The sequence below is a fragment of the Bufo gargarizans genome, chromosome 7, assembly GCF_014858855.1.
Source record: "Bufo gargarizans isolate SCDJY-AF-19 chromosome 7, ASM1485885v1, whole genome shotgun sequence".
NCBI lineage: Eukaryota > Metazoa > Chordata > Amphibia > Anura > Bufonidae > Bufo > Bufo gargarizans.
In genome coordinates this window covers 58,093,987-58,121,730 of record NC_058086.1, presented here as the reverse complement: position 1 = coordinate 58,121,730, position 27,744 = coordinate 58,093,987, and the positions used below count along the sequence as shown (strand labels likewise).

The following is a 27,744-nucleotide window of genomic DNA, read 5'->3' as shown; positions in this document are numbered from 1 at the left end:
CTGATTTAGACCAGCTGTAGATTTTGAGCAAAGTGTGTCTTCCTCATAAATTACCGTTGGACAACCATTATTCATTTTGGATGGGGTTACATTTTGTAGGACACGAACACGTAAACTAAACCAAAAAAGACCAAAAAAGTGGGAAACCAAATACAATCAGAATTTTTTTCTATGCAAGATTGTTAAGAAATCTTTAGACAATGCAACAAACAAGCAGGAGAACATCTCCTCACCAGTCAGTCATTACCGGCTTCTCTTTGAACCTCTCCTGCCAGCCTCTCTCTGTGCTTTTTAGTATTTATAGATAGCTAACATTTCAGCTGACTTGAGATGAAAGATAGAGCCGCTTCCCACTCTTCTCCATAAGCCGTCCCAGATCAAGCTATGCCAGTCATATTTCATGCGCACAACGTCCTTTTAGGTGTTCCTGTTAGATTTTGCCTAATGAGACGCGGAGTTAGCCCCAGTTAACAGTCGGAACTGTGAGAAGAAGACAATTATAATCTTCTTCTCTTTTATCCCACCTGAAATGTACATTCCGCTGAATGCAATGTTGAGGCCCCGTCTTTATCTTCCAAGAGGAGATATTCAAACAATAGCAATTATCCAGATTTGCCACTTTAATTGGGTGCCTGGCAGTCTGTATCCTGACACACGTCTGCAGCAGGATACAACTAATGAATTAAAAACCACTCATTTTATGAGAACAGTCATCCTCGGGGGGGGGGGGGAGTCTACCTGACACTTGAATGAAGAACATTGCCTTATTACAGAAGTAGTTAATATCATAATCCTGTTCACAGAATGGTGGTGTAATATATTGGACAGGTTGAGGCGAGGTTATTGCCCTAGCCAGGAAGCAGCTACTGGAAAAAGTTGTTAGAATAGGATTTAGGGTGAATGCAATGACACTGAGAACCTTCGGTGTCTAAAAATGTGTATTTATACTAATAAAAGGTATTTAAGCAAAATGCTATTTTAAAAAAAGTTACTACTAATAAAAAAAAATACATAGGCCAAAAGTACTACCCAGTGCTTAAAATGCAATCTATTCATGATGCTAGCTTAGGGCGGGTTCACATCACCGTTAGGGATTCCGTTTTTGTTTTCCGTTAAAACATGGTTATAACGAAAAATAATCCATAAGACGGAAGTCAAAAAGGAAGCCTTTAAGAGGCATTCTATTTTGATACTTCATAATACAAGTCTATGGGCAGCATAACGGATCCGTCCTGGTTTCCATTATGCAGGAGTCCAGTCATGCATAACGGAAACCAGGACAGATCCGTCATGCTGCCTATAGACTTGTATTATGACGGAATGCAAAATGGAAGCCTTTAAAAGGCATTCCGTTTTGCTTTCCATCATAATAGAAGTTTATGGGAATCATAACGGATCCGTTATGCAGAATGGAAAAAAAAGTTCTGTCGACAGGACTTTGTTTTCCGTCTTGCATAATGGGAAACAGATGGATCCGTTATGATTACCATAGACTTCTATTATGACGGACACTTAAATTATCCGCGCCACATCTCATGTTTAAAGTGTACGCATCCCTAAAATATCAGTGACATCCAATGCACTATTTCCATTGACGGTGTCCGCTGCGAGCACTTAAATTATCTGCGCCACATCTCCTCTTTGAAGTGTGCGCATTATCCAGTACACTTTTTCCATAGACACTGCGAACTGTGACATTACCTGTGGTACCTGTCCTGTAACTTTTCCTCATCACAAATACCTTTGTAAATTTTTTTGCACATACATTTCCAAATCCTACGCTACTGTACGTGTGACATACCTTCAAGCATATATCACATTTAAAATGAAGAAGATGAGCAGTAGGGGACGGGGAAGTGTCTGTGATGCTGATGGTGCACGCAGAGGCTGTGGCCCTGGGCGCAGAGAAACTGTGCATGGTGCCAGAGCACAAGAAAACAATCATCAACGATACCTAGCTTCATGTTCCAGTTTGCAGGGTGGCGCAGGACACCACTCTTGAAGTCAGACCAGTGCAACCAGGTGGTCGGTTGGATTACAGCAGATAATGCTTCCAGTCGGTTAAGCACCACCCTGTCTTCCACCAAGTCCAGTCTCAGTAGCCATGAGTCTGGTCAACACAATACTCACCCTGATCCTCCTTCCTCCCACCATTTACAGTGTGGCCAAACAAGTGATCCCACACTTGGATATTCCGAGGACCTCTTTTCATCGCCTCTTTCCATTACTTGATTTGGCCCTCTCGCCAAGCACGCTTGAAGATGGACATGAGAACTTGTGCCCTGATTCCCAACCTCTTGAACATCCACAGTCACAAGAACATGACGGTGTGGAACGGCAATTAGTGTGTAATGAGGTGGATGATGATGAGACACAGTTGTCAATGAGTCTACCGCAATTACTGTCTGAAGAGGTTGATGAAGAGGATGAGACACAGTTGTCAATTACTGAGGTTGTGGTTAGGTCAACAAATCAGGAGGATGATCAGCATAAGAGGAGGTGGTGGACGATAAAGTCACTGACCCAACCTAGGAAGGTGGAAAGCCGAGCAAGGACAGCAGTACAGAGGGGGAGGGATCTTCAGCACCGCAACAGGCAGGAAGAGGCAGTGGGGTGGCAAAAGTGTGAAGGCAGGCCACACCAGCCTGAAACTGTTTCACGGAGCAACCCCATGCAGAAATTTCCCTTGCCAGGGGGTAGATGTTCCGCAGTCTGGCGGTTTTTTGAGGAAAGTGTGGACGACAAAAGAATAGTAGTTTGCAACCTGTGCCATATGAAAATGAGCCGGGGCGTGAACACCAGCACCAGCATGATCCGCCACATGGCATACAAGCACCGTAATAAGTGGGAAGAATGCCTGGGTCCACAATCTGTGTCTGTGGGTCACACCACTGCCTCCTCTTCCCCTGTGTTACGTGCTGGCCAATCCCCTGTCGAAGGCACCTGCCCAGATGCATCCCACTCTGCACCTGGACCTTCACAAGCACCATCAGCGACCACATCCACTTCCATGTCCCAGCGCAGTGTACAAATGTCCTTACCCCAGGCATTTGACCGCCAACATAAATGCCCAGCCACCCACCCACCCACCCACAGGCCATAGCACTAAATGCGCAACTTTCCAAATTACTGGGCCTGGAAATGTTGTGTCAGAGGCGTAAATGATTCTGGTGCAGGCACAGGTCACAGCAGAGTAAGGGGGCGTGGCAGCAGGAGTTTCTTCCCGAGGCCTTAGGTCCACATGTCAGCTAGCGGTCGTGTCTTGACCAGCAACCCAGCGGTTCTTGATTGGTTGGCTGGAACTTTGACTTTATAGCAAGTGACAGCAGCACCAGCAGCCTGAGTGTAGAGTCGCTGATGAGCAGATTTCTTCACCCGCATAGTGAAGAAACTACTCACCTGCAGCAGCAGGTAGACCTGGAGCAGGACCTGAACCAGCAGGTGGTGGCATACTTTGACAGCACCCTGCCAGCCATCATAGAAGATCCGCTGGAATACTGGGCAGCCAAACTGGATTTGTGGCCGCAACTGGTCGAGTTTGCCCTGGAAAAGCTGTCCTGCCTGGCCAGTAGTGTGGCATCAGAGCGGGTGTTTAGTGCAGCAGGGGCCATAGTTACCCCAAGAAGAACTCTGTTCATCCAAAATGTGTAGAGACTTACTTTTGTCAAGATGAATCAGGCGTGGATCAGCCAGGATTTCCACCCACCAATGCCTGATGCATCAGATTAGATCTTCCATCTCCACACTGTCACCGTGCCACTCTGTGGTGTCATGCTGCTGCTGCCATGTCCACTCTATGTCACCATGCCACTCTGTGGCCTCCTGATGCTGCCATCTCCACACTATATCACCGTGCCACTTTGTGGCCTCCTGATGCTGCCATGTCCATACTATGTAACCTTGCCACTCGTTGGTATCATGATGCTGTTGATGCCATCTCTGTCACGAACTATGGATCCGATCGCTCCGGATCCCACAGCTGTGACGTAGTGGTCTGTGACGGAGTCTGCGCACACACAGAGACCTCACGTGACCGGGGTATTACCATTCGGCTAACACCCCCCACTACACTTCGGTAACTGCCACCACGTGGGTTCCCGGTCCACGAGCCGACTATCCGGGTCATTCACTATCACACAGATCAGTGGATGAACCGGATATCACTTACTGACCAACCGCAGTCAATCACCCCCAGCTACAATTCCTAAATGCAATTTAACTAACTACCTGGTAACGTCTCTTCAAAGGCAAGGTACGTTGTTCAGCAGCTTAGAATATGGAAGACCTGGCTATTTAGATTTTATAATCTTTAATAAGAGGTAAAAAGCAGTGCATACAAATCTAATGAAAATGACTATAACTCTACAGAATAATAATAACAATATAAATAATCACAACAGTTCAAATGAAAGGGAAAAAGATGAAAGAATACTTAGTTTCTCTGGAGGGTTTCAGATGGTCGTTCATATGTCCTTTTTGAATCCTTGCAAACCCCTTTTCAGTATGTATCAGGGGAGACCCTCAAAGTTCTTCTGATACAGGGATATGCCGTCAATGTCCAATTAAGTGTCTGGTGATGTTCCATGGGTCTCTCTCCTCTGTCCTTGTGCATGGATTTTTATGAACTCTCCCATGGGCAGGAGACTTACTCCTGTCAGGCAATGGCAGCAGAGTGACTGTGAAACTTAGGGATTGGCCTCCAAGTGTTTCATGACCCCATCAAAGTTCAGTTCCTACAATGAGGATTATACTTAAGCTCGTATCTCCTTGATACATCGGCATATTTTTATACAGAATACATATTTGCGATCCTTATTTATTTACATACAGAATGAGACCACACACGGTAATGCTGGGACCTGTAGTTCTTCTACCACCCATAGGTCAGCTACGGAATCACATCCTCTAGTCATATTTGATACCCAATTAACCACAATACTCTATAGAGCCTGGATCTGGTGTCAGAAAGGGCATAAGTTGATTCATAAATGAAATATGAAAGTGGACTGGTTTTATGCCCAGAGCTAATTAAGGGCTATTAGCTCTCCTCAAACCAGACCTGGAAATTAATGACGTCACGCTCCAGCCAGGCTTTACAGCGAGCTGATCTTATCTTAAAGAACAGGATGAGCTGGGCCTGGTAGAGCCTTTATGACCTTTTATAGCCGGCCTCAAAGAGTAGTGGTAATAAAAGTGTCCATCTATATCATAGGTGACCCAGGCTTCGGGAAGATGAGAGTTCACAGTTTTTTATACATATGCCAGAAGCATATAAGATGGCTACCCAGAGGAATTATGTATGTATGCCGGCACAATCTCCACATTATGTCACCTTGCCACTCTGTGGCTTCCTGATGCTGCCATCTCCACATTATGTCACTGTCCCACTCTGTGGCCTAATCATACTGCTACTGTCACCTCCACACTTTGTCATTGTGCCACTCTGTAGCCTCCTGATGCTGCCGCCACCTCCAGACCCTGTCATTGTGCCACTTAGTGGTCTCCTCATGCTGCTTCCACCTCACCACTATATCATAGGGCCACTCTTTGGACTTCTCATGCTGTTACCACCCTCCCCACTCTATGATGGGGTTGCTATTGTCCTTGTTTGGCCTTCTTGAAATCAACATTTATTTGACCTTTCTTCTGATCGGTCAGAAGAAAGGAAAAATGAGACGTACAACGGATCGATCCTGTCTGTGTAGCAGCTGTAAGGCCTGTCTGATCGCATCAGAATTGGCTTATGATTTGGTAGCCAAAAGCAGGAGTGGGTACAAAACACAGAAGACATGCAAATATTCCATTCACATGTCATCTCTGTTTTAGATCAATTCCTTTTTTTTTTTGCATTACTAATACTCATGGATTACTGAGCAAATGCTGACCGAGTGAAGGCATATGCTCCACAGACAGGATCCGTTTTTTGGGGGTTATTGTTCTGACGGATCAGAGGAAGGGCAAAATAATCTGTGATTTCAACACAAACTTACTACTGACACCCTCTCCACTCTGTCGGGGGGCTCTACTTGTATAAGCGTTTAATAGAACAGATTCTGTAGACATCTACAGTACAGACCAAAATTTTGGACACACCTTCTCATTCAAAGAGTTTTCTTTATTTTCATGACTATGAAAATTGTAGATTCACACTGAAGGCATCAAAACTATGAATTAACACACGTGGAATTATATACATAACAAAAAAGTGTGAAACAACTGAAAATATGTCATATTCTAGGTTCTTTAATGTAGCCACCTTTATTTTTCTTTGAAGAACCTAGAATATGACATATTTTCAGTTGTTTCACACTTTTTTGTTATGTATATAATTCCACATGTGTTAATTCATAGTTTTGATGCATTGAGTGTGAATCTACAATTTTCATAGTCATGAAAATAAAGAAAACTCTTTGAATGAGAAGGTGTGTCCAAAATTTTGGTCTGTACTGTACATAACACAAAAGTGTGAAACAACTGAAAATATGTCATTGTCTAGGTTCTTCTAAGTACCCACCTTTTGCTTTGATTACTGCTTTGCATTACTTGGCATTCTCTTGATGAGCTTCAAGAGGTAGTCACCTGAAATGGTCTTCCAACAGTCTTGAAGGAGTTCCCAGAGATGCTTAGTACTTGTTGGCCCTTTTGCCTTAACTCTGCGGTCCAGCTCACCCCAAACCATCTCGATTGGGTTCAGGTCCAGTGACTGTGGAGGCCAGGTCATCTGGCGCAGCACCCCATCACTCTCCTTCATGGTCAGATAGCCCTTACACAGCCTGAGGGTGTGTTTGGGGTCATTGTCCTGTTGAAAAATAAATGATGGTCCAACTAAACGCAAACCAGATGGAATAGCATGCTGCTGCAAGATGCTGTGGTAGCCATGCTGGTTCAGTATGCCTTCAATTTTGAATAAATCCCCAACAGTGTCACCAGCAAAGCACCCCCACACCATCACACCTCCTCTTCCATGCTTCACGGTGGGAACCAGGCATGTAGAGTCCATCCGTACACCTTTTATGCGTCGCACAAAGACACGGTGGTTGGAACCAAAGATCTCAAATTTGGACTCATCAGACCAAAGCACAGATTTCCACTGGTCTAATGTCCATTTATTGTGTTCTTTAGCCCAAACAAGTCTCTTCTGCTTGTCGTCTGTCCTTAGCAGTGGTTTCCTAGCAGATATTCTACCATGAAGGCCTGATTCACACAGTCTCCTGTTAACAGTTGTTCTAGAGATGTGTCTGCTGCTAGAACTCTGTGTGGCATTGACCTGGTCTCTAATCTGAGCTGCTGTTAACCTGCGATTTCTGAGGCTGGTGACTCGGATGAACTCATCCTCTGTAGCAGAGGTGACTCTTGGTCTTCCTTTCCTGGGGCGGTCCGCATGTGAGCCAGTTTCTTTGTAGCGCCTGATGGTTTTTGTGACTGCACTTGGGGACACTTTCAAAGTTTTCCCAATTTTTCGGACTGACTGACCTTAATTTCTTAAAGTAACGATGGCCACTAGTTTTTCTTTACTTAGCTGCTTTTTTCTTGCCATAATACAAATTCTTACAGTCTATTCAGTAGGACTATCAGCTGTGAATCCACCTGACTTCTTCACAACACAACTGATGGTCCCAACCCAATTTATAAGGCAAGAAATACCACTTATTAAACCTGACAGGGCCCACCTGTGAAGTGAAAACCATTTCAGGCGACTACCTCTTGAAGCTCATCAAGAGAATGCCAAGAGTGTGCAAAGCAGTAATCAAAGCAAAAGGTGGCTTCTTTGAAGAACCTAGAATATGACATATTTTCAGTTGTTTCACACTTTTTGGTTATGTATATAATTCCACATGTGTTAATTCATAGTTTTGATGCCTTCAGTGTGAATCTACAATTTTCATAGTCATGAAAATAAAGAAAACTATTTGAATGAGAAGGTGTGTCCAAACTTTTGGTCTGTACTGTATGTGGAATCATGATGAGGCTGTAAAAAAAGTGTGCTTCTTCTTGGGACTAACATCCACCTGTAAGGCTGAGTTCATACAAACCGGATTCCCAAAAAGTTGGGACACTAAACAGATTGTGAATAAAAACTGAATGCAATGATGTGGAGATGGCAAATTTCAATATTTTATTTGTAATAGAACGTAGATGACAGATCAAACGTTTAATCCGAGTAAATGTATCATTTTAAAGGAAAAAAACGTTGATTCAAATTTTCACGGTGTCAACAAATCCCCAAAAAGTTGGGACAAGTAGCAATAAGAGGCTGGAAAAAGTAAATTTGAGCATAACGAAGAGCTGGAAGACCATTTAACACTAATTAGGTCAATTGGCAACATGATTGGGTATAAAAAGAGCTTCTCAGAGTGGCAGTGTCTCTCAGAAGCCAAGATGGATAGAGGATCACCAATTCCCACAATGTTGCGCAGAAAGATAGTGGAGCAATATTAGAAAGGTGTTACCCAGCGAAAACATGCAAAGACTTTGCATCTATCATCATCAACTGTGCATAACATCATCCGAAGATTCAGAGAATCTGGAACAATCTCTGTGCGTAAGGGTCAAGGCCATAAAACCATACTGGATGCCCGTGACCTCCGGGCCCTTAAACGACACTGCACCACAAACAGGAATGCTACTGTAAAGGAAATCACATAATGGGCTCAGGATTACTTCCAGAAACCATTGTCAGTGAACACAATCCACCGTGCCATCCGCCATTGCCAGCTGAAACTCTACAGTGCAAAGAAGAAGCCATTTCTAAGCAAGATCCACAAGCTCAGGCGTTTTCACTGGGCCAGGGATCATTTAAAATGGAGTGTGGCAAAATGGAAGACTGTTCTGTGGTCAGACGAGTCACGATTCGAAGTTCTTTTTGGAAATCTGTGACACCATGTCATTCAGACCAAAGAGGACAAGGACAACCCAAGTTGTTATCAACGCTCAGTTCAGAAGCCTGCATCTCTGATGGTATGGGGTTGCATGAGTGCGTGTGGCATGGGCAGCTTGCATGTCTGGAAAGGCACCATCAATGCAGAAAAATATATTCAGGTTCTAGAACAACATATGCTCCCATCCAGAGGTCATCTCTTTCAGGGAAGACCCTGCATTTTTCAACAAGATAATGCCAGACCACATTCTGCATCAATCACAACATCATGGCTGCGTAGAAGAAGGATCCGGGTACTGAAATGGCCAGTCTGCAGTCCAGATCTTTCACCTATAGAGAACATTTGGCGCATCATAAAGAGGAAGGTACAACAAAGAAGGCCCAAGTCGATTGAACAGTTAGAGGCCTGTTTTAGATAAGAATGGGAGAGCATTCCTATTTCTAAACTTGAGAAACTGGTCTCCTCGGTCCCCAGACGTCTGTTGAGTGTTGTAAGTAGAAGGGGAGATGCCACACAGTGGTGGAAATGGCCTTGTCCCAACTTTTTGGGGATTTGTTGACACCATGAAATTCTGATTCAACATATTTTTCCCTTAAAATTGTACATTTTCTCAGTTTAAACTTTTGTTCCGTGATTTGTGTTCTATTCTGAATAAAATATTAGAAGTTGGCACCTCCACATCATTGCATTCAGTTTTTATTCACGATTTGTATAGTGTCCCAACTTTTTGGGAATCCGGTTTGTACTTTACCTATTTGGTCAGTCACAGGGCCAAAACTGACCGAATAACTAAAGTGTGCAGTGATTCTAATAGCGATGTCTGTCATCTGCATGTCATACGGACTCACAGTATTATTTCACTACCCCAGCACACTCCCCATGTGTGTTACTGCAAGGCACAGTGTTCTACACCAGAATAAAGGCTCTATGCAGCCCGGAAATAGCAGTTTTTTATCACGATTCATCGCGGATATATTCGGACGAAGCAAACTTTTTCTGAAAATTCGGCGAACCGGCTGAATCGAATTTTTGAGAAATTCGCTCATCTCTACTGAACACCATGATCTACTGTCTTTATCAGTCCCATAGAGAGTAAATGGGGTGGCAGTACATATGTGCGATGGGAGGTGTATGTGTGGAGGTAATAATTATTTTTACAATTTTTTCATTGGCTACTTCAAATGCTGACTTATCATACTTACATAATTAAGTGGAATAATTATTTAAAAATTCTGGCAATGTTTAATACAAAAATTAAAGCAATTGTCCCATCAGGACAACCCATGTCCTGTCCTATAAGGGCACTTGGATGTCATAAAGAGGAGTCCTCAGAAAAATGAACAGCCTTCTAGCGATAACTGCAATAGTCATAGTTAAGCTTCTATTTAATGTATACATTTATACACAGCATATATTTATAATTTTATTATTTTTGTGTGCTGTTTATAGTCACCGCCAGTCTCCCAACTTCCACAGTCCTCATCTAAAGTCATTGCGGCATTTTCTCCGAGTGGGCGAAGGCACTAATGACATTAATAATCTTCAATAATCTTCTAACAGTGAAGTGTATGATGGATGCATGCCCTGTAGACTCTCTTGCATATAATAAATTGGGACATCGAGTATTGTCATTTACAGAAGAGGTCAGAGCCTAGGGGTTTCCAAGTGACTTTTCTTATTCCTTCTGAAACTGGAAGATCCCCCCGTCACTCTCTTCTAGGTGATCTCAGTGGATATTTATTTCTTGGATAATTAATTTTGATAACAAGCTGTCTGAATTCCCCTCTCCACATTCTCTTTCCCCTACCATCCATCACACTCCCAGCTCACATCTTAATATATTATGTGAATAATTAGGACAGAAGCAATGAGCTGTCAACATGTCTCCAGGTCCTTATATTAGTGAATGCCGCTCACTTTGTCTCTCTCAACCCCACTGTCTTTGGGACTAAGTCTTTGTTTGCTTAGAATAATATTATGTCACTTTGTCCCATTCCCTTCTTTGTAGAATATTAATGCATCTTAATGGGGAAAAATTAAGTCTTAGCACTTTGGCAGTAGCAAATGGCTAAATAGAAATACTTTTCAACAAACGTTCTACTTGGGTCTTGGGGTGTATGCTTGAAAAATTATTTTCCTTGGGCAAAACTCACCATAAGCAATTAAGAAGTGGCTTATTTTTTTATGAGTGTTCTTAAAGGGGTTGTCTCATCATGGACAATGGGGGCATATGGCTAGCATATGCCCCCATTGTCTTATAGGTGCGGGTCCCACGTTGCTGGCTAGGCTATTTCCGTCGGCCCCATAGAAATGAATGGGAGCGGGGGCCGCGCATGCGTGGTACGCTCCCATTCACTTCTATGAAGAGCCGGCTTGGTAGTGGCTGGACTGGAGTCATCCAGCCACCACCTTGTGGGGCTCCATTCTCGATATAGGTGTGGGTCCCAGCGGTGGGACCCACACCTATAAGACAATGGGGGCATATCCTAGTGATATGCCCCCATTGTCCATGATGAGACAGCCCCTTTAAGCACTTGGAAATCCTGAAAAACAGTTTTAAAGTGCACCTGTCATCATGATCAATCTCATTACCTTATTACCATCTTGTGAAAATCGGTTGTGGCATTCCTGAGAAAAAAGAACTTGCATTCCTTACGTAAATAAGGCTTCAGTGAACCAAGGGGTATGGCCAGCACTGGGAAGCTGGGGGACTAAGGTGCACCGAGGCTAGGTCCTGCCCCTGAGTGTGCTGCAGCTCTCAGCTTCATAAAGAATAAAGTATTCTTTCATAAATCTATATATCAACCTGCTCTGCTCCGTCTGCTCTATAACAAGTTGCCTGCTGATTGCATTGTATTTCACTAGTAGGTCCTCTTTAATCAAAACATTTTGACACCTAGATAATAAACTTTGATTATTTTTTTAGGTTTGATTTTGTAGTTTAGAGGCAAGCATCAAACCCAAAATCCCACTCAATCAATACCACTGTAATAGCAGTGGAATGTTTAGTAATTACTGTGACTGTGAACAATTAGCAAGTTGAAGATGAAATGATCTCCAAAAGGCATACAGTTAAATATGGCAAATTTATTTTGTATTTTAAGCAAAAACTTTTTTTTCATCTTTTACCTTTTTTAAAATAAAAAAGGAAAGGGCCTGAAGCAAACCTTTGAGCATCCTGCATGGTTAGTACCTACAAGCACCCATCCCGGCTTGTAGTCGCTTTTTGTAGTTAGCCAAGAGTCTTTCAATTCTTGTTCGAAGAATTTTCATCCATTCTTCATTGCCAAAGTCTTTCAGTTCTGTGAGATTCCTGGGCTGTCTTGCATGCACTGCTTTTTTAAGGTCTTTCCACAGATGTTCAATGATGTTCAGATCAGGGGACTGTGAGGGCCATGGCAAAACCTTCAACTTGCACCTTTTGAGGTAATTTCAGGTTGCTATTTCCGCAGTTTTAAATGTAATTAAGAAGTGGAAGTTGACAAGAACTGTGGAGGTTAAGAGAACGTCTGGAAGAGCAAGAAAATTTCACAGACAGCTGCTTGTAGGATTGCTCGAAAGGCAAAATTAGAATCCCCGCTTGACTGCAAAAGATCTTCCAGAAGATTTAGCAGAATCTGGAGTTGTGGAACATTGTTCTACTGTTTAGCGACATCTGCGCAAATATGTCCTTTTATAGAAGAGTCATCAGAAGAAAACCTCTCCTGCATTCTCCCAAAAATGTGACCATCAGAAGCCTGCAAAAGAACGTCTAAACAAGCCTGATGCATTTTTAAAACAAATCCTGTGGAACTATGATCTTAAAATAGAACTCTTTAGCCACAACTCTTTGGGTTTATGTTGTAGCCAATAGAACGGGGAACATTTCACGAGTAGAGGGAAGAATGGATTCAATGAAATTCCAGCAAATTCTGGAAGCAAACATAACACCAACTGTAATGAAGCTGAAGTTTAAATGAGGATGGATAATTATCCGAAACATGCCTCAAAATCCACAATAGACTACTTCAAAAGGCTCAAGTTAAAGATTTTACCATGGCGCTCACAGTCCCCCGAGCTGAACATCATTGAAAATCTGTGGATAGACCTCAAAAGAGAAGTACATGCAAGACGGCCCAGGAATCTCACAGAACTGGAAGACTTTTGCAAGGAAGAATGGATGAAAATCCCTCAAACAAGAATTGAAAGACTCTTGGCAGGCTACAAAAAGTGTTTACAAGCTGTGATACTTGCAAGAGGGAGTGCTACTAAATACTAACCATGCAAACTTTTGCTTTGGGCTATTCTCCTTTTTTGCTATTTTGAAAATTTAAAAGATTACATTTAAAACAAAAATGTTTTTGCTTAAAATACATTTGCCCACATCGTATTCTTTTAGCAATTGAGCAACATGATTGACTACATCACTGTAAAACATTCTCCGTGCTTCAAAAATAAACCTCTTGGAATGAAGAAGATCATTATCAGGTATTCCGGAAAATACTGTCAAGAGATATATCTGTTACAGTACACTCAATGTCCATACTAGTGATAAGATAAGGTCCCAATATAGAGATGATAAAGAGCTAATATAACCAGCAAAATATCTACCATCTAGTCTTCAGGCTCCATTAACTTCTATTGGGATAACACTTTCCTTTTGACTTACTTAAACTAACATGATTTGCCAAAGAGGAAATAGGTAAATCAGAAGCTATGTATAAATGAACTAACCCCCCTGCCCTACTAATTTTATTAACCAACTATAATTCTATGAAAAATGCCATGAGAGACCTCAGAGTGACTTGCCAGGACTTAAAAAAAAGACATTTTGACACTATAATGTCCACCTATAAATCAAGAAGAAACTGCAAAACTTCCTTCCTTACCTTTTTTGTCTTGACATATCCCAAGTTCAGTTGATTGTAATGACCAGAAAAAAACAAGTTTTGTGCAATATTTTCTTGGGAGTTATTTCTACAATATGTGTCTACGCAATATGTGGAGTTGTGAGTTGAAGCCTGTTAAGAGTTATGCATGAATATCGTCATAATGTATAGAATTTGTATCGCAGGAAATTGGAGTCCCTAAGAGATCTTCTGGGTTTACTATGGTTTTTAACAGATAAGTTCATGTAGTTGCTCACCTCATGTATATCTTTCCCATTCTTTTCCCACCTTTCTTCAATTTGGACTCTCCTGGCCCGTTTCGCCATGTAAACCAATCCCTCTGGATTGTTTCCATCCTGTATGTAGCACTTCCTGTTCCTATATACAACCAAACCCATAATGCACTTCTCCTTTAACTTCCCCTAACAATGTCCAGCTAGTCTATAGCTCCTTCCACCCAGTTAGTTACATAGGCACTCATGTCACTGCCCCACCCATGGACATAACATCACAGGAAATAAGGAAGATGGACATAGAAGGGGAGATAGGAGCAATGAAGGTAAAAGAAATGCACTACAATATTAGCTTCATAAATGATTCTTTTTAAGTATTTTTATGCAAATTGGAAAATCCCTTTAAAAGAATTTGCAGAAAGATAGCCACCCCCTCACCCTTGTTGTCCGCTGTAACCTTTAAATGCCATTTAGTATTTTATTTTAAATTTGTTTTAAAAATTCTATCAGCCCAATTCTTTGTGTGGATTGTCACACATAATCCATTACTGACAAAGTACAGAATACAGGTTAAGATGGTTTCATACAGTACTTTAAATGCAAACAGGGATGGTCCATGCCATGCCTTGTTTTACAAATGAGCAGGACTGGCCAGCTTAATCTATATTGATTTATTGATTGAGTGAATTTAAGGATTTAATGAGTTTTGGAAATAAATATGAAAAGTAATTCCTTTCGCTAAATATTACAATACAAAATCAACTTAGAAAACATGAGCTGCTAGCCACACAGATCTTAGTAAACACTTCAATCTAACTTTTCTTTTTCTCCATTAGCCATTTTACCACCTTACTGCCATAGAAAAACACTTCTGCTCAGGAGCGTTGCTGGTGATGTCACTTGCTCTGATGGTCCGGCTTTAGTGCTGCCATTTTACAGATTAAGGCAGCACTAAAGCGTGCTCATTAGTGCCGGTGATGTCACCGGGCTCACTGCTGGGTGGAAGCCTCCGCCTAGCAGTCCCTAAGGAGAGCCCGGTACATTGCACAGGGCAAAGGAGATCATCGGTGAAATGCATGAAATGCTCTGATACTCATATCAGGAGGGCCAGAGAGGTGACAATGGGGATATGTCCAGGTTCAGAGCTGAACCCTTTAAAAATGTTGCCTTTAGTTAAAGGGGTTTTCCAGGAAAGATACTGATGATCTATCATTAGGATAGGTCATCAATATTAGATTGGTATGGGTCCGACACCCAGCACCCCCACTAATGCACTGTGTAGTGGTGGCACCAGAATACTGCGGCTTAGCTCTCATTCAATTGCATGGTAACTGACCTGCAGTACGCTGGTGCAGTGGACAGACTCTTCTGTCCATGACCTTCCTTGATATTGATGACCTTTCCTTAGGATAGCTCAAACAATTTCAAACAAGTCCCTGAAAACCCCTTTAACAGATGCTGCTATACACACTACAAAAAAACCGAACATGTGTGAAAATGCCTTTGCCTAATTTTTAAAAAATCTTTCAAATCTAAAAACTAGACTTTTTTAATTAAATTTCTACACTTCTGTTCAAATTGCATATGGATCAACAGCATCACATACATTAGTAAATGGGAAAGATTTTATCCAGCTGACATTTATCTGTGCAAAATAATACCCTGCCTTAGGATCTTAAACTGCCGAAAAATCACCTGTTATGGTGACATTTCCCGAAGCCGCCCGCCCGCATCAACCAGCCTTTTCGACTTCTGCTCCCTATGACTTTAAGGAATCAAATGTTTCCATTTCTCCTTTTAAAATATATTTTTACTGGAATCTGCTCGAAGAAAAGTACTAGCAAACTCTCTGAAATTTTAATACACTGGCTTTCGGCTCCTTTGACATACTGCCTGTCTTGAGAGGTCGTAATGTTTCCTGGTCCATCAAGTCCACTTTTTTCTGCAAAATGTCAAAATAAAAGGCAAATGCTAGAATTGTGTTGATGGGTTGAGTGTTTGAGGCTCAGCCAACAAAGTGACAGGGTCAGACAGTTGTTAAGAGGGGAAATGTGGCCATCACACACTTGCTCACATGAGGCCCTCACATTTACATTATATTTTTGGCAGAAGAAAAATCCAAACATAAAACTTTAAGTCACTTCAACTGCAGAGTAAACAAGAGCCAAAGAAAACTCAGAGAAGATGACAGGGCTTCTTGTTACAGGGATATGCATTTGAATGAAAATTCTGCTTTTATATACCATTTCTTCTCCATGAACTACATACTAGTGATGAGCGGCAGGGGTCATATTCGAATTTGTGATATTTCGCAAATATTTTGTCAAAATCAATTAGCTCATCCCTAGTAATGTAGTAACGAATTTATATGATCACTTTGTTTATGACAGAAAGCATTGGCCTTAGGTCTCATGCACTCGGCCGCATCTGATCTTCATTTTTTGCAGATGACACAAGGACCCCTTCATTTCTATAGGTCTGCAAAAAAAAAAAAAAAAAACGGACAAGGATAGTCAGTTCTAGTGAAGGGAGTGTAAAAGTTGCATTAATGTCCATATTTTGCAAACCACAAAACGGATACGGTAGTGTGCGTCTAGGCTTATTTGCAGAATTGAGCTCCCTTTTATTGTTGGTTGTGGTAAATAGCGTTGATCACGAATATTCGAATTTCGAATTTTTATCGCGAATATAGGTACTTCGAAAATTCGCAAATATTTCTAATATATTTATATATTCGCAATTTCGAATATAATTTTTTTTTTTTTGATTTTTTTTTTCTTTCAGATTTTTATTTTTTTTGTAAATCAGTACACATGATCCCTTCCTGCTTCTAGCTTGTGGTCCAATAAGAAGGCTGCAATATACTTGACTTTAGGAGTAGTGATGAGCGGCAGGGGTCATATTCGAAAATGCACGATTTTTTTTTCTTAAAAAAATTGGCAAGGTAATGATTGTGTAATATACTAATTTTCGTAATTCGAATTTTCGGATTCGAATTTTTATTGCGAATTTTTCAACTTTAAGACAAAGAAGATTATAGCACTATATTAGCTAAATTGCTCTATATTCGTTTTTTCGAATATTCGCTATATTGCTATATATTCTTGTTTTAGAATATTACAAATTTTCGAAAAAACGAAGTTATAGCAATATAGCGATTATTCGAAAAAAACGAATATAGAGCAATTTAGCTAATATAGTGCTATAATCTTCTTTGTCTAATAGTTGTAATTTTTTTCTCATCTGAAGTTCAGATTGGAAAAAAATTACAACTATAAAAAAAAGATTATAGCACTATATTAGCTAAATTGCTCTATATTCGTTTTTTCGAATATTCGCTATATTGCTATATATTACGAATATTCGAAAAAACTGTTATAGCAATATAGCGAATATAAAAAAAAATCAAATATAGAGCAATTTAGCTAATATAGTGCTATAATCCTCTTTGTCTTAAAGTTGAAAAATTCGCAATAAAAATTCAAATCCGAAAATTCGAATTACGAAAATTCGCATATTACACAATCATTACCTTGTCGTTTTGTTTTTTTCAAAAAAAAATCGCGAATTTTCGAATTTTCGAATATTCGACGAATATTCTAAAAAATATTCGCGAAATATCGCGAATTCGAATATGACCCCTGCCGCTCATCACTAGTGGTAAATGCGGTGAACTTATATACATGAAAACCAATACACAAATGTTACTTATTTTACCCCCAAATGTAATTTCTACATTTTACATTTCAGCAAAAACAAGTCTGAGCGTAAAGTTTATACATTTTAATGGGTGATTCTACTTTATGTCTTATTAATGCTAACTTTTTGCCCTAGACTAAATCTGTCATTATAGCGGCCAAAAAATTATAACGAGCAGGAATGTCTTTAATTTTTATTTTTAACAAGTTCTTCACTGTACACCGTCTCAGGTCCAAAAATCGAACAAATGCTTGTGGGCGTGCCTCCAAAATCAACATGCATCAATTTGCGGCTGCCTGGGTTGTCTAGTTTGCGACTCTTGGTCTTTTATGTTTGTGTTTTTTCCCCATGAAAGTCTGCAAACTATTCTACAGTGTTTAGTTCACGAGCTCAAAACTCTCGTACGGAAACATTCTTGCAATGCAAAACTTACCACCTTGTAATCTTTAAAGGAAATGTGCATGGGATAGGCATAAGGCTATCCTTCATATAAGATAGAGCCAGGGACTATTCATAGGATTCAGATATATTGGGCAGACTAGATGGGCCAAATGGTTCTTATCTGCCGACACATTCTATGTTTCTATGTTTCTATGTCCCATATTTTTTTTCTATCAGTTAAAACTAGATAGCCGAGCTGATAACGCATCACGGTGTTATCTTGTGCCATCTTGTGCCAAAAGCCATTGCAACAGCTTGAAAGAGTTCATTTTTTACTTAACGCGTTAACCATCAAGTTTAGCTTGGCTGCATCTGTAAAGCCTTTCATTATGGGCTCTAGCAACGTGTGATCCGCAATCTGACCGCCAGTCCAGACTTTGCTCTCCTGTGTAAGCACAAAGGGCATATTGTCTTCAGAGATGTTATAAGTACAGTGGCATGCAAAAGCTTAGGCACCCATGGTCAAAATTAGTGTTACTGTGAACACTTAAAGGAAATGTGTGACCAAAATTTTTATCTACCAATTAAAACCAGATAGCAACACATCTCCTTTTTTAAATCTGGTTTTATTTTCGGATTGTAGATTTTTTTATTTATTTTTTATTCCTGAACATAATTACAGGGGGCAGCCATCTTGCTTGAGCTGTGTTTAATAGTATTTAGAGAGCATTAAGAAAATTGCTTTACGGCAGCCCCATGGGCCATAGACACAATATTCTGGAGGGGACCTCATTGACTTCTATGGGAGGGCATGCTTTGTACAGGGAAAGAATAGATAAGCTTTGGCAATCCCCTATTGCGAATGGCAGAACCTGCCTTATCTAATACACAAAGGTGATATTACAGGCAGGATTAGAATGACAGATAAGCAGATAACTGTACAGACCAAGAAGTGGCAACTATTATTAGGCTTAGTGGCCAGTGTAAAAAAATGCAGGATTGTATGTTGTTTTTGTTTAAGTATAGATAACATGAAAAATTAAAAATAACATCACCAAAAATTATTTAAAAACATAATTTACTTGTACACAATAGGTTATTTTCTGATGACACATTCTCTTTAAGTTAGTGAAATACAGATGTCGTAGAGTTAACACTCATGCTTTATGAGATGTGTTATTTAAACTAAATGCGTTAAGCAAACACCTTCAATTGCTTTTCAATGGCTTTTGTTTCAAGATAACGCGATGAGTTAAGAAATTTCAGTTAAGAGTTTGAGTGTTAACCCTGCTACATCTGTACCTTGATTGACCCTCAGTTTCTTACCAGATATCTCATCTATTCCCATGCCACCACTCCATACAACTCCAAAACTCCATGTCCCATACAACCGTGTTCTTTCGTACATGCCTTTCATCTTTCAATGTCTGTTACAAATGCACTATCACTGAATGCAGCCCGAGAGAAGACCCAGGGGGGCTCAAAGCTTTTCTCAAAATATGAACTATAACTGATTCCTTGCATGGCACACATGTTATGCTGAAAGCCGCACCAACGCAACAAGCACGTTACAACCTTTTTCTTACTTGATGTGAACAGTCCAGGCACATCATGCATAGTGCAATCCTTATTGACCTCCTACTGTGCGTAGATCAGTGATCTCATGAGCTGTAACAGACAGTGGCAGAGGAGCACTTAAGCTATTGATGTCCTATGTCCTACTGGAACCACTAAGAGCACAACATGGCCTCACTTTATCCCCTTATCTTGTTGGCTGTCATTAGTTTCCGAAATATGTATGAAAGCTTCCAGTAAGACGAGCAATGGCTTATCCTAGGTAGACTAAAGTAGAACCGCAGGAGGAATACAAAGGGTGATGTAGAGTTTGGAAGAGAAGAGGGGGCCTAAAGTGCTTCATGGGTTGCATGCTCTTGATGTTGTCTTTCTTGAGTGCCGTAGAGGACACTAAATTATAATGTGCAGCAAATGGATCAATTTTCTTCACTCTCATTCCACTTGTGTGTGTAAAGGCATAGCAGTGTATCGACTACAGAACACCAAGGGCACATAAGCAATTGAGCACCCATCATTGTCACTTTTTATTAACTCCATCAATGCCATAACTCGCCATGCGCTGAGCTCCCCGGCATATTTTCCTCATTACATCCTTTCCTCATATCATTTCCAAATGCACAAAGTATCTCATCCTCCTCACTTTCCTTGCATATCCACCCCTCCCCTCTTCCTCTCCCTACTATATTATTATACAGGAACAACCTCTATTTTAGCTATAATTTTCTTTTGAAATGAAAGCAGCCCATTTCATCCCAGACTACCCAGCCATTACTGCTGACAGCACAGAAACCTATTTGTAGGAAGAATATAATTATGGAAACATTATATTGGTGTAAACAATTTTTAAACATCCACTTATCATAGAGAGAGAGAGCGCTTTCAGCACCACCCCCGGTGGACAGCGCCAGAGCTCAGAAACCCATTTTATAGCAATCCTTTACAATTTCTTCTACGCAATTAAATGATATCTTATTTTTAATTAAACGAACAAAATGACTTTGAATTTGGAGCTTAATGCACTAAAAATAGCTATGTCTGAGCATAAACCATGCCAATCCCTATCAGATCATTGCTTCTTAAGAATTGGGCTACTGCTTGCTGTGGGTCAGATGTGAAACCGTTTTTTTTTTTGTTTTTTTTTATAACAAATCCTAAATCAGATTCCTAATCAGCAGCATTTATAGCTGCTTAGATCACAGAGGAACAAAGAAAACAAGCTTGGCTAATGTTCCCTCAATGGCTGTTAACTACATTGCAGCCCAGAGGCGTAACTTGATGCTTCCAATGCAAAAATCTGCATCAGGCACCAATGCAATCACGCAATACTGGCCTCCCCATAGGGACACATGAACCTTTTGCACCTTCTCAGGCTCCAGGGTCAAGGTGTATCCACAACCTGTGCACATACCCCACTGATACTACTTTATAGTTACTCCCATGCTACTACGGTCTTGTGTAATATGCCTATTAAACGCTTGCTGGCTAACTATTGACTATATATGACTGGGTGGTCAGCACATATCTCTGCACAGACATTTCTAATCATAAATATTTCTCAGTGTCCCTGCCTTCCCCATCACTGTATATATAGCGATCAACAACTGCAAGGCATAGACATCAGGAAGCGCCATTGCCCCACTCCCAGTGGTCATGTGATCGGTAGGGAATGGGAGTCTTAGCGGACCCAGATCAGTTCTACAGTGAGGCTGTGCAGCCTTGTACAATATTTCTGGGTGTTAAATTTCCCCTGCAACTGTTGCTAATATGTCAGCCCCAGTTATAGGAGAAATCAGCAATAAATAAGTAATAATGCAACATTAAATGTAAATGTATGAACTTATGGGGGGCACAAGGTGTAAAATACAAAATAAATAAACAACAAACACAAAATAAATAAATAAATACAATAAAATACTCCACCACACACACCAGGCTTCACCCATGGAGACCATAACCCATACATTCCATATATCAAAATGAACACTATAGAAAGGGAACATAATTGAACAAATATTTTAGTTGCACCTTAATAAATAAATAAAAACATGAAAAATAGACTGCTTATAAAAGATAAAAACAACAAAATACTAAAATAAAAATAACAAAAATTAAGCCTCATCTATCACTGGGAAAAGGTGCAAAAATTAGTTTCATAATTGAACAGAAAAAAAAATGATGGTTTTCAAGGATCAGGTACTAAAAAAATTAAAATGTGACTGGTTAGAAAGGGGGGTAAAGAACATCGTTTTGACTTTATACAAATCACTAATCAGATCACACATGACATACTATACACAATTTTGGGCACCTGTGTACAAGAAGGACGCAACGGGTGTAGAGGAGAGCAAGCAAGGTAATGGTTGGCTTTTAGTACCAAGAGAGGTTTCCCATCTTGGGGTTATTCAGTTTGGAAAAAAGACTTCTTGTACAAATATATAAATCGTAAATATAGAGATTTTTTCTAGTGCACATATTACACCTAGATTTGTAACCATTAAAAGTGGATTTGTCATCTAGAGGAAAGGAGGGTTCATCATTAACACAGCCAAGGATTCTTTACTGTAAGAGCAGTCAGACTATGGGGACTCCATGCCACAGGATGTTGTGATAGTTGATTCATTCTACAAATTCAACAGGTGCCTGTCTCCTATTCTTAAAACTATAGGGTGTCATTTACAAACAGAAGTGTGCCTATTATCGGCGTATTTCTGGTGAAGATTACGCCGCAAAGGTCTAAAAAAGGGGCTGTGGTGTGGGCGTGGAAGGGGTCGGTTGGCAGACCCGTCTCATTTATCATTTTCTACACCCGTTTTAGTAGTAGAAAATGGTCTAAATTGAATCCAGCAAGGAAGCTGGCGTAGATTTAGATCGGTGGTGGATGTGTCAAAGATATGTAGAGGCCACCACCTTCATAACTTTAGCAGATCCATGGCCAATGCATGGGGTTATTAAGACCAGCATCTAAAGCGCTTGTCTTAATATATGACTTCCATAATGCTACAAGTAATGGTTACTAGAGTTCTGGAGGTGGGACGTTGATCCAGACATTTATTCTGTTTACTAGATTATAGGTTGGACTTGAGAGACCTGTGTCTTTTTTTTTAACCTTATCCGCTACGTTACTACGTTACCTTATTGTAGATCTAAGTTCTCCTATTTATAGCAGGGTTAAATCATTTGCAGTCAATTTGCACCATTATTCACCTGAAGAAGTTAACATGATTGGATATTTGCTTCTGCAGGGTATATAAACAGGAGCTAATATCTTATTTTGGTGCACACAGCCGCCTTTGTCATGTTAGCTGCACTCCAGAAAGATAGACTTTTTCCAAAATTGATTTTTAGATGTGCATGTCCAAACTTGAATTTTCATTTTAAAGGGAAGGGAATGAAATATGATGTACGGCAGCAGAATATGAAATGTGCTGCTATAATCTAAGCAGCTTCTCTCCTTGCAGATGTACCAGAAAATGCTCCCATTGTTAATGTAATGTAAACACCCACTAGATCGCGGCTAGAGAATTGTTTGGCTATTCCAGGGAACTAATTTAACATCTAATACACAAATAAAGTGATATGATAATATTTCTCGAACAAGCAGACATTACCTGATCTTCTATTATTCAGTTTCATTCTTTCCGGATATCAAAAGATTTCCATATGCCTATATTATGCAAAACATGATTTTAAGCATTCGGTTATTGTGTTTGTCTCTACCTAGGTTGTTTGCATTGGATTTATTTATTTCGTAATGTAATTCTTCTCCATGTTTTTTTTTCTCTTTCTCCACATTGTCATAGGGTGGAATGATTGCCCTCCTGCTGTGCATCCTGTGCCTTCTCCTTATTTTATATACTAGACGACGCTGGTGCAAGAGGAGACGTGCACCCCAGCCCCAGAAGAGTGCAAGTGCGGAAGCCGCCAATGAGATCCATTACATCCCTTCAGTGCTTATTGGAGGTGGCCATGGACGAGAGAGTCTCCGGAATGCGCGTGGACAATCCACCCATCCCGGTGGCACGCTTGGGATCCGTGAAACCCCTATCCTTGATGGTTATGAATACGATGTCACTGAGCTGCGTCATCATCTCCAGCGGGAGTGCATGAATGGTGGGGAAGATTTTGGCAGCCATGTGTCCCGTACTCTGGACTCCCTTCATGGATGCAATGATAAGAACACCATGGACCTCACTCCTGGTGTGTTTTCAATGACAGGGAACGTTGCATTAAACCACGAGTCATCAAATCCCATGCGCTGAGATTTGATGGCTTGTCTTTGGTTTTGTGTCTATGTCTATGAGTCTCAGTTGTGGCTAGCAGATGGTTATATTGCCAGAGAAAAGGCAGCTAGTCTCTGCTTATATCCAAAGTTTCAGGGAAGGAGGCCAGCACTCAGCTACCCACTGTGGGTGGCAATAAAGGACTTGACGGTGTACAGAGATTTATGGCACTCCACAAGAACTCTTAGGCCTCATGCAAACGACCATTGCTCTGGTCCTCATCCGAGCCGCACTTCAATGGGTCGCAAAAGATGCAGACAGCATTCCGTGTGCTATCCGCATCCGTTGCTCCGTTCCGTAGCCCCGCAAAAAAAATATAACATGTCCTATTCTTGTCCGTTTTGCGGACAAGAATAGGTATTTCTACAATGGGCCACCTGTTCCGTTCCACAAATTGCGGAAGGCACACGGGCTGCTTCCGTGTTTTGCAGATTCGCAATTTGCGGACCGCAAAAAACAGAACGGTCATGTCCATGAGGCCTTATGCAGTGAAGAAAGATACTTGGAATAAAGATGTTCTTCACTGCATATCACTTCTTGTGGAGTGCCATAATTCTCTGGACTCTTATGGCTTTTAGCCATATCATCATTGACAGTTGGCAGAGCCTTAGGGTTCCTTTACATGGGACAATTTAGCAGGTGATCGTCGGAAAGTTATTGTTTCTTCCCAGCAAGTAAATGCTCATCGGTGAAGGAGACCACTACATTTACATGCACTGATCTCCTCCACAGTATGGGGAGGAGCGATCGATAATGCCCTCGCTCGTCCCCATACAGAATCATTGTTTGCCATAAGCAGAACGTGTTGAGAGATTTTACCAGAGCTTGTATAGTCAAAAGAGTTTTAAGTGGCTCACAATGTTAAAAAAAAATGTATAATGTACTCACCTTTTAAATTCAGCATTATCTCTATACCTTGAGTTACTAGGTTTCCCCAGTGGGGCTCTTTTATACATAGGGCAAATACTGCTGCTGCCTTTGGCCCCGTGGCAGCACAAGCATTTTGTAAAAAGCAGTGACCACTGGACCATCAAATGTCATGGCCACTTCTTTGTAATGATGTGCATGCCCCTTTAAAGGGGTTGTCCTGCCATATATGGATGACCTATCATCAGGATAGGGCATCAGTATCTGATTGGCAGGGGTCCAACACCTGGCACCCCCACCGATCAGCTGTTTGAAGAGGAGGGGGTGCTCCATGCACCAGAAACCCCTTTAAAGGCTATGGACATTTTTGGGGCAGTTTTTTTCATTGCATTTTACTCATTTTGGGCTAAAAATAATTTTGTTCAGTTGATCTCTATAAAAAAAAAAAAAATCAACAGTTTTTTTTATACAGTCTACTTTTTTATCTGTAGACTACATGTATCTTGTTTTCTGTTTTATAGTCTACTCTGATGGCTCAATGCCCTTATCTCTAAACCCCTGACACTTTCCTAAAACACTCATGTAAGCTGTATTCTTAGCAGTTTGATAAAAAAATAAAATAACTAGAATGACTGTTTATGAGCTGTCAAAAGTTCAGAGATAAGGACTCCACATCAAGCCGTCAAAGCAGCTGCTTGACAGATTCATTGTGAGGCAGATAGCAATATTCTGTAGATGTTGTAAAAGTAAAAGCTGTAGAGGAAAAGCTGTATTTTAATTAATTATTTTTAAATACAGAATATTTTAAAAAAATGATTTTAGTCCAAACTGAGTAAAATGCAATGATAAACAAAAATTGCCCTTAAATTAAAGTTGACCATGGTTTTTAGCAATTACTAGGGAACCTTGAGGCTTGAACCAACAACCTTTCAAGGCGGCCCAGTCTAAACGCTGTATGGGCCTCCCATGCACTGGAGAGCAGGGGCTCGGCTCTTACATGAGAGCTGCGCTTCTGTTCTAATGGCCTGGACAGGCAGGAGCACAGATTCTGGCTATTTAACCCCTTTCATGCAATGGGGCCCACTTAATATAAGTTCTTACAGAAGGAGCCGACTCCCTCTGTCTCCTATCTGATGTCAGTACAGCAGGCTGGGACCTATTGTGGGCCCCAAACCTGCCTCCAGTTTTTTTCCAGCAGGCTGCACTTCTCTGGAGCTGCTTGTTGGTAAGTGTCGGTATAGCACTGTCAGAATAGTGCATTGTATTTTATAAGCAATCAAAATATTGCCTATTATAGTCCCCTTGTGGGACTATTAAATGGTTAAAAAAATAAAATAAAACATTTATTAACTAAAAAAATTCCAATAAAAAATACACTTTTTTCCATTGAAAAATGCTTTTCATTGGAAAAATTGCAAAACTACACTAAAAAATTATCGTGCAATTTATCCCGTTCACTCAATGCCTTAAAAAAGCCAGAATTGCTGCTTTTTGCTTAGTCACACAAAAAGAACAGAATAGAAAGCAATCAAAAAGTGTTATGTATCCCAAAACGATACTAATGAAATCTATAAGTCAGCTTGGAAAAATCAAGCCTTCACACAGCTCCAGAGGAAGAAAAATAAAAACATTTGCTTTTTTTTTTTTTGAAATTGTGTTTTATTGCACAAAAGTAGTAAAACGTAAAAAAGCTATATGTATTTGGTATCACTGTAATCATACTGACCCAGAGAATAATACTATCATGTTATTTATGCCGTAAAATGAACGCCACAAAATTTATAACGTAAAAACTCAATGGCAGTATTTCTGTTTTTCCTATCACTAGCTTGGAAACAGTTAATAGACGTTAATCAGTAAGGTATGCGTACCCCAAAATGCCACAGTTAAAAATTACATCTTATCCCTCAAAAAAAAAGCTCCCATATGGATACATATACTGATAAATAAAAAAAGTATAGCTCTTAGAAGGCAACAATGAAAAAATGGGGGGAAAAAATGTCTTGGTCAGTAAGGCCCAAAACAGGCTGGTCACTAAGGGGTTAAAAACCAGCAGGATCATCCTTGTTAAACCGGCTGGTAGAGTTGTTCCTGTTGATTAAAGTAAAACGTGTCTCGTAAAAAATCGGTTGTGGTGTTCCCGATAAAAAAGGACTTTCATTCTTTATGCAAATGAGGACTTCAGTGGACTGAGGGGTGGAGGTTAGTCCCTTAGTGCACCTCAGCTTCTCAGATTTCCAATGTTGGCCCTGCCTATCGGACCAATAAACAACCAATTTTCACAAGACATTTTAATCAGCAGGACAACATCCTACCAAGCAGTTTGCCTAGTTTTATTAGGGGTTAATCCTGCTGATTGGTGCTCTTTAAGGCTATTTTGTAGAAATATATATTTTGCTACTTGACATTTTAGAAATGTTTTTTACCTTGGTCTTTTAAGAGAACGAAGAAAGGATTTGCCATTTAGTACCATCCTTGCTAGGCGTGCTTTGTCACCTGTAAACTTTGCTGTTAAGAAATACTTAGAATAATGGAAGCCATGCTGTTTTCCAAAACACTTTTTGGATGGATAAGTGTGTGCTGCTTTTTTGTGCTTTTTCCACTCCTGTAAAAGCAGTAGATTTTTTTTCTCTATCTAGAGCAGCGCTTTTTCCGCCAAAGTGCTCCTCATTCTACTTAAAATACATGCCCCAGAGGCATCATTATATGTGCAATTCTTCAGCCTGAAGTTCCATCAATACTTAGAAAAAAAATAGAAAACAATGAAAAAGTCTAAAAATATATATATTACACTTCCTTTAGATTGTTTGACGGCAGAAGGTTCTATCAGTGTTATTGACAATCTTCATATCACAGCGCTATAAATATGATTCCAGAGAGAAAAAAGCAGGGTTGGTATCTTCAAAGTAATATTTATCATCAGGGTTTATGTGCAGAACTGGAGACAGCTGTATGAATCTTC

The 27,744-nt window shown here is 40.4% G+C and overlaps 1 protein-coding gene across 2 annotated transcripts in view; it reads left to right on the top strand.

The window, feature by feature from the left end:
- ASTN1 (astrotactin 1) overlaps positions 1 to 27,744 on the top strand; it is a 499,082-nt gene that overhangs the window by 256,684 nt on the left and 214,654 nt on the right. For both annotated transcript variants that reach the window (XM_044301692.1, XM_044301691.1), the window contains exon 3: positions 23,436 to 23,832. In XM_044301692.1, coding sequence (XP_044157627.1) covers positions 23,436 to 23,832 — 397 coding nt within the window. The remainder of the gene's footprint in view (positions 1 to 23,435; positions 23,833 to 27,744) is intronic.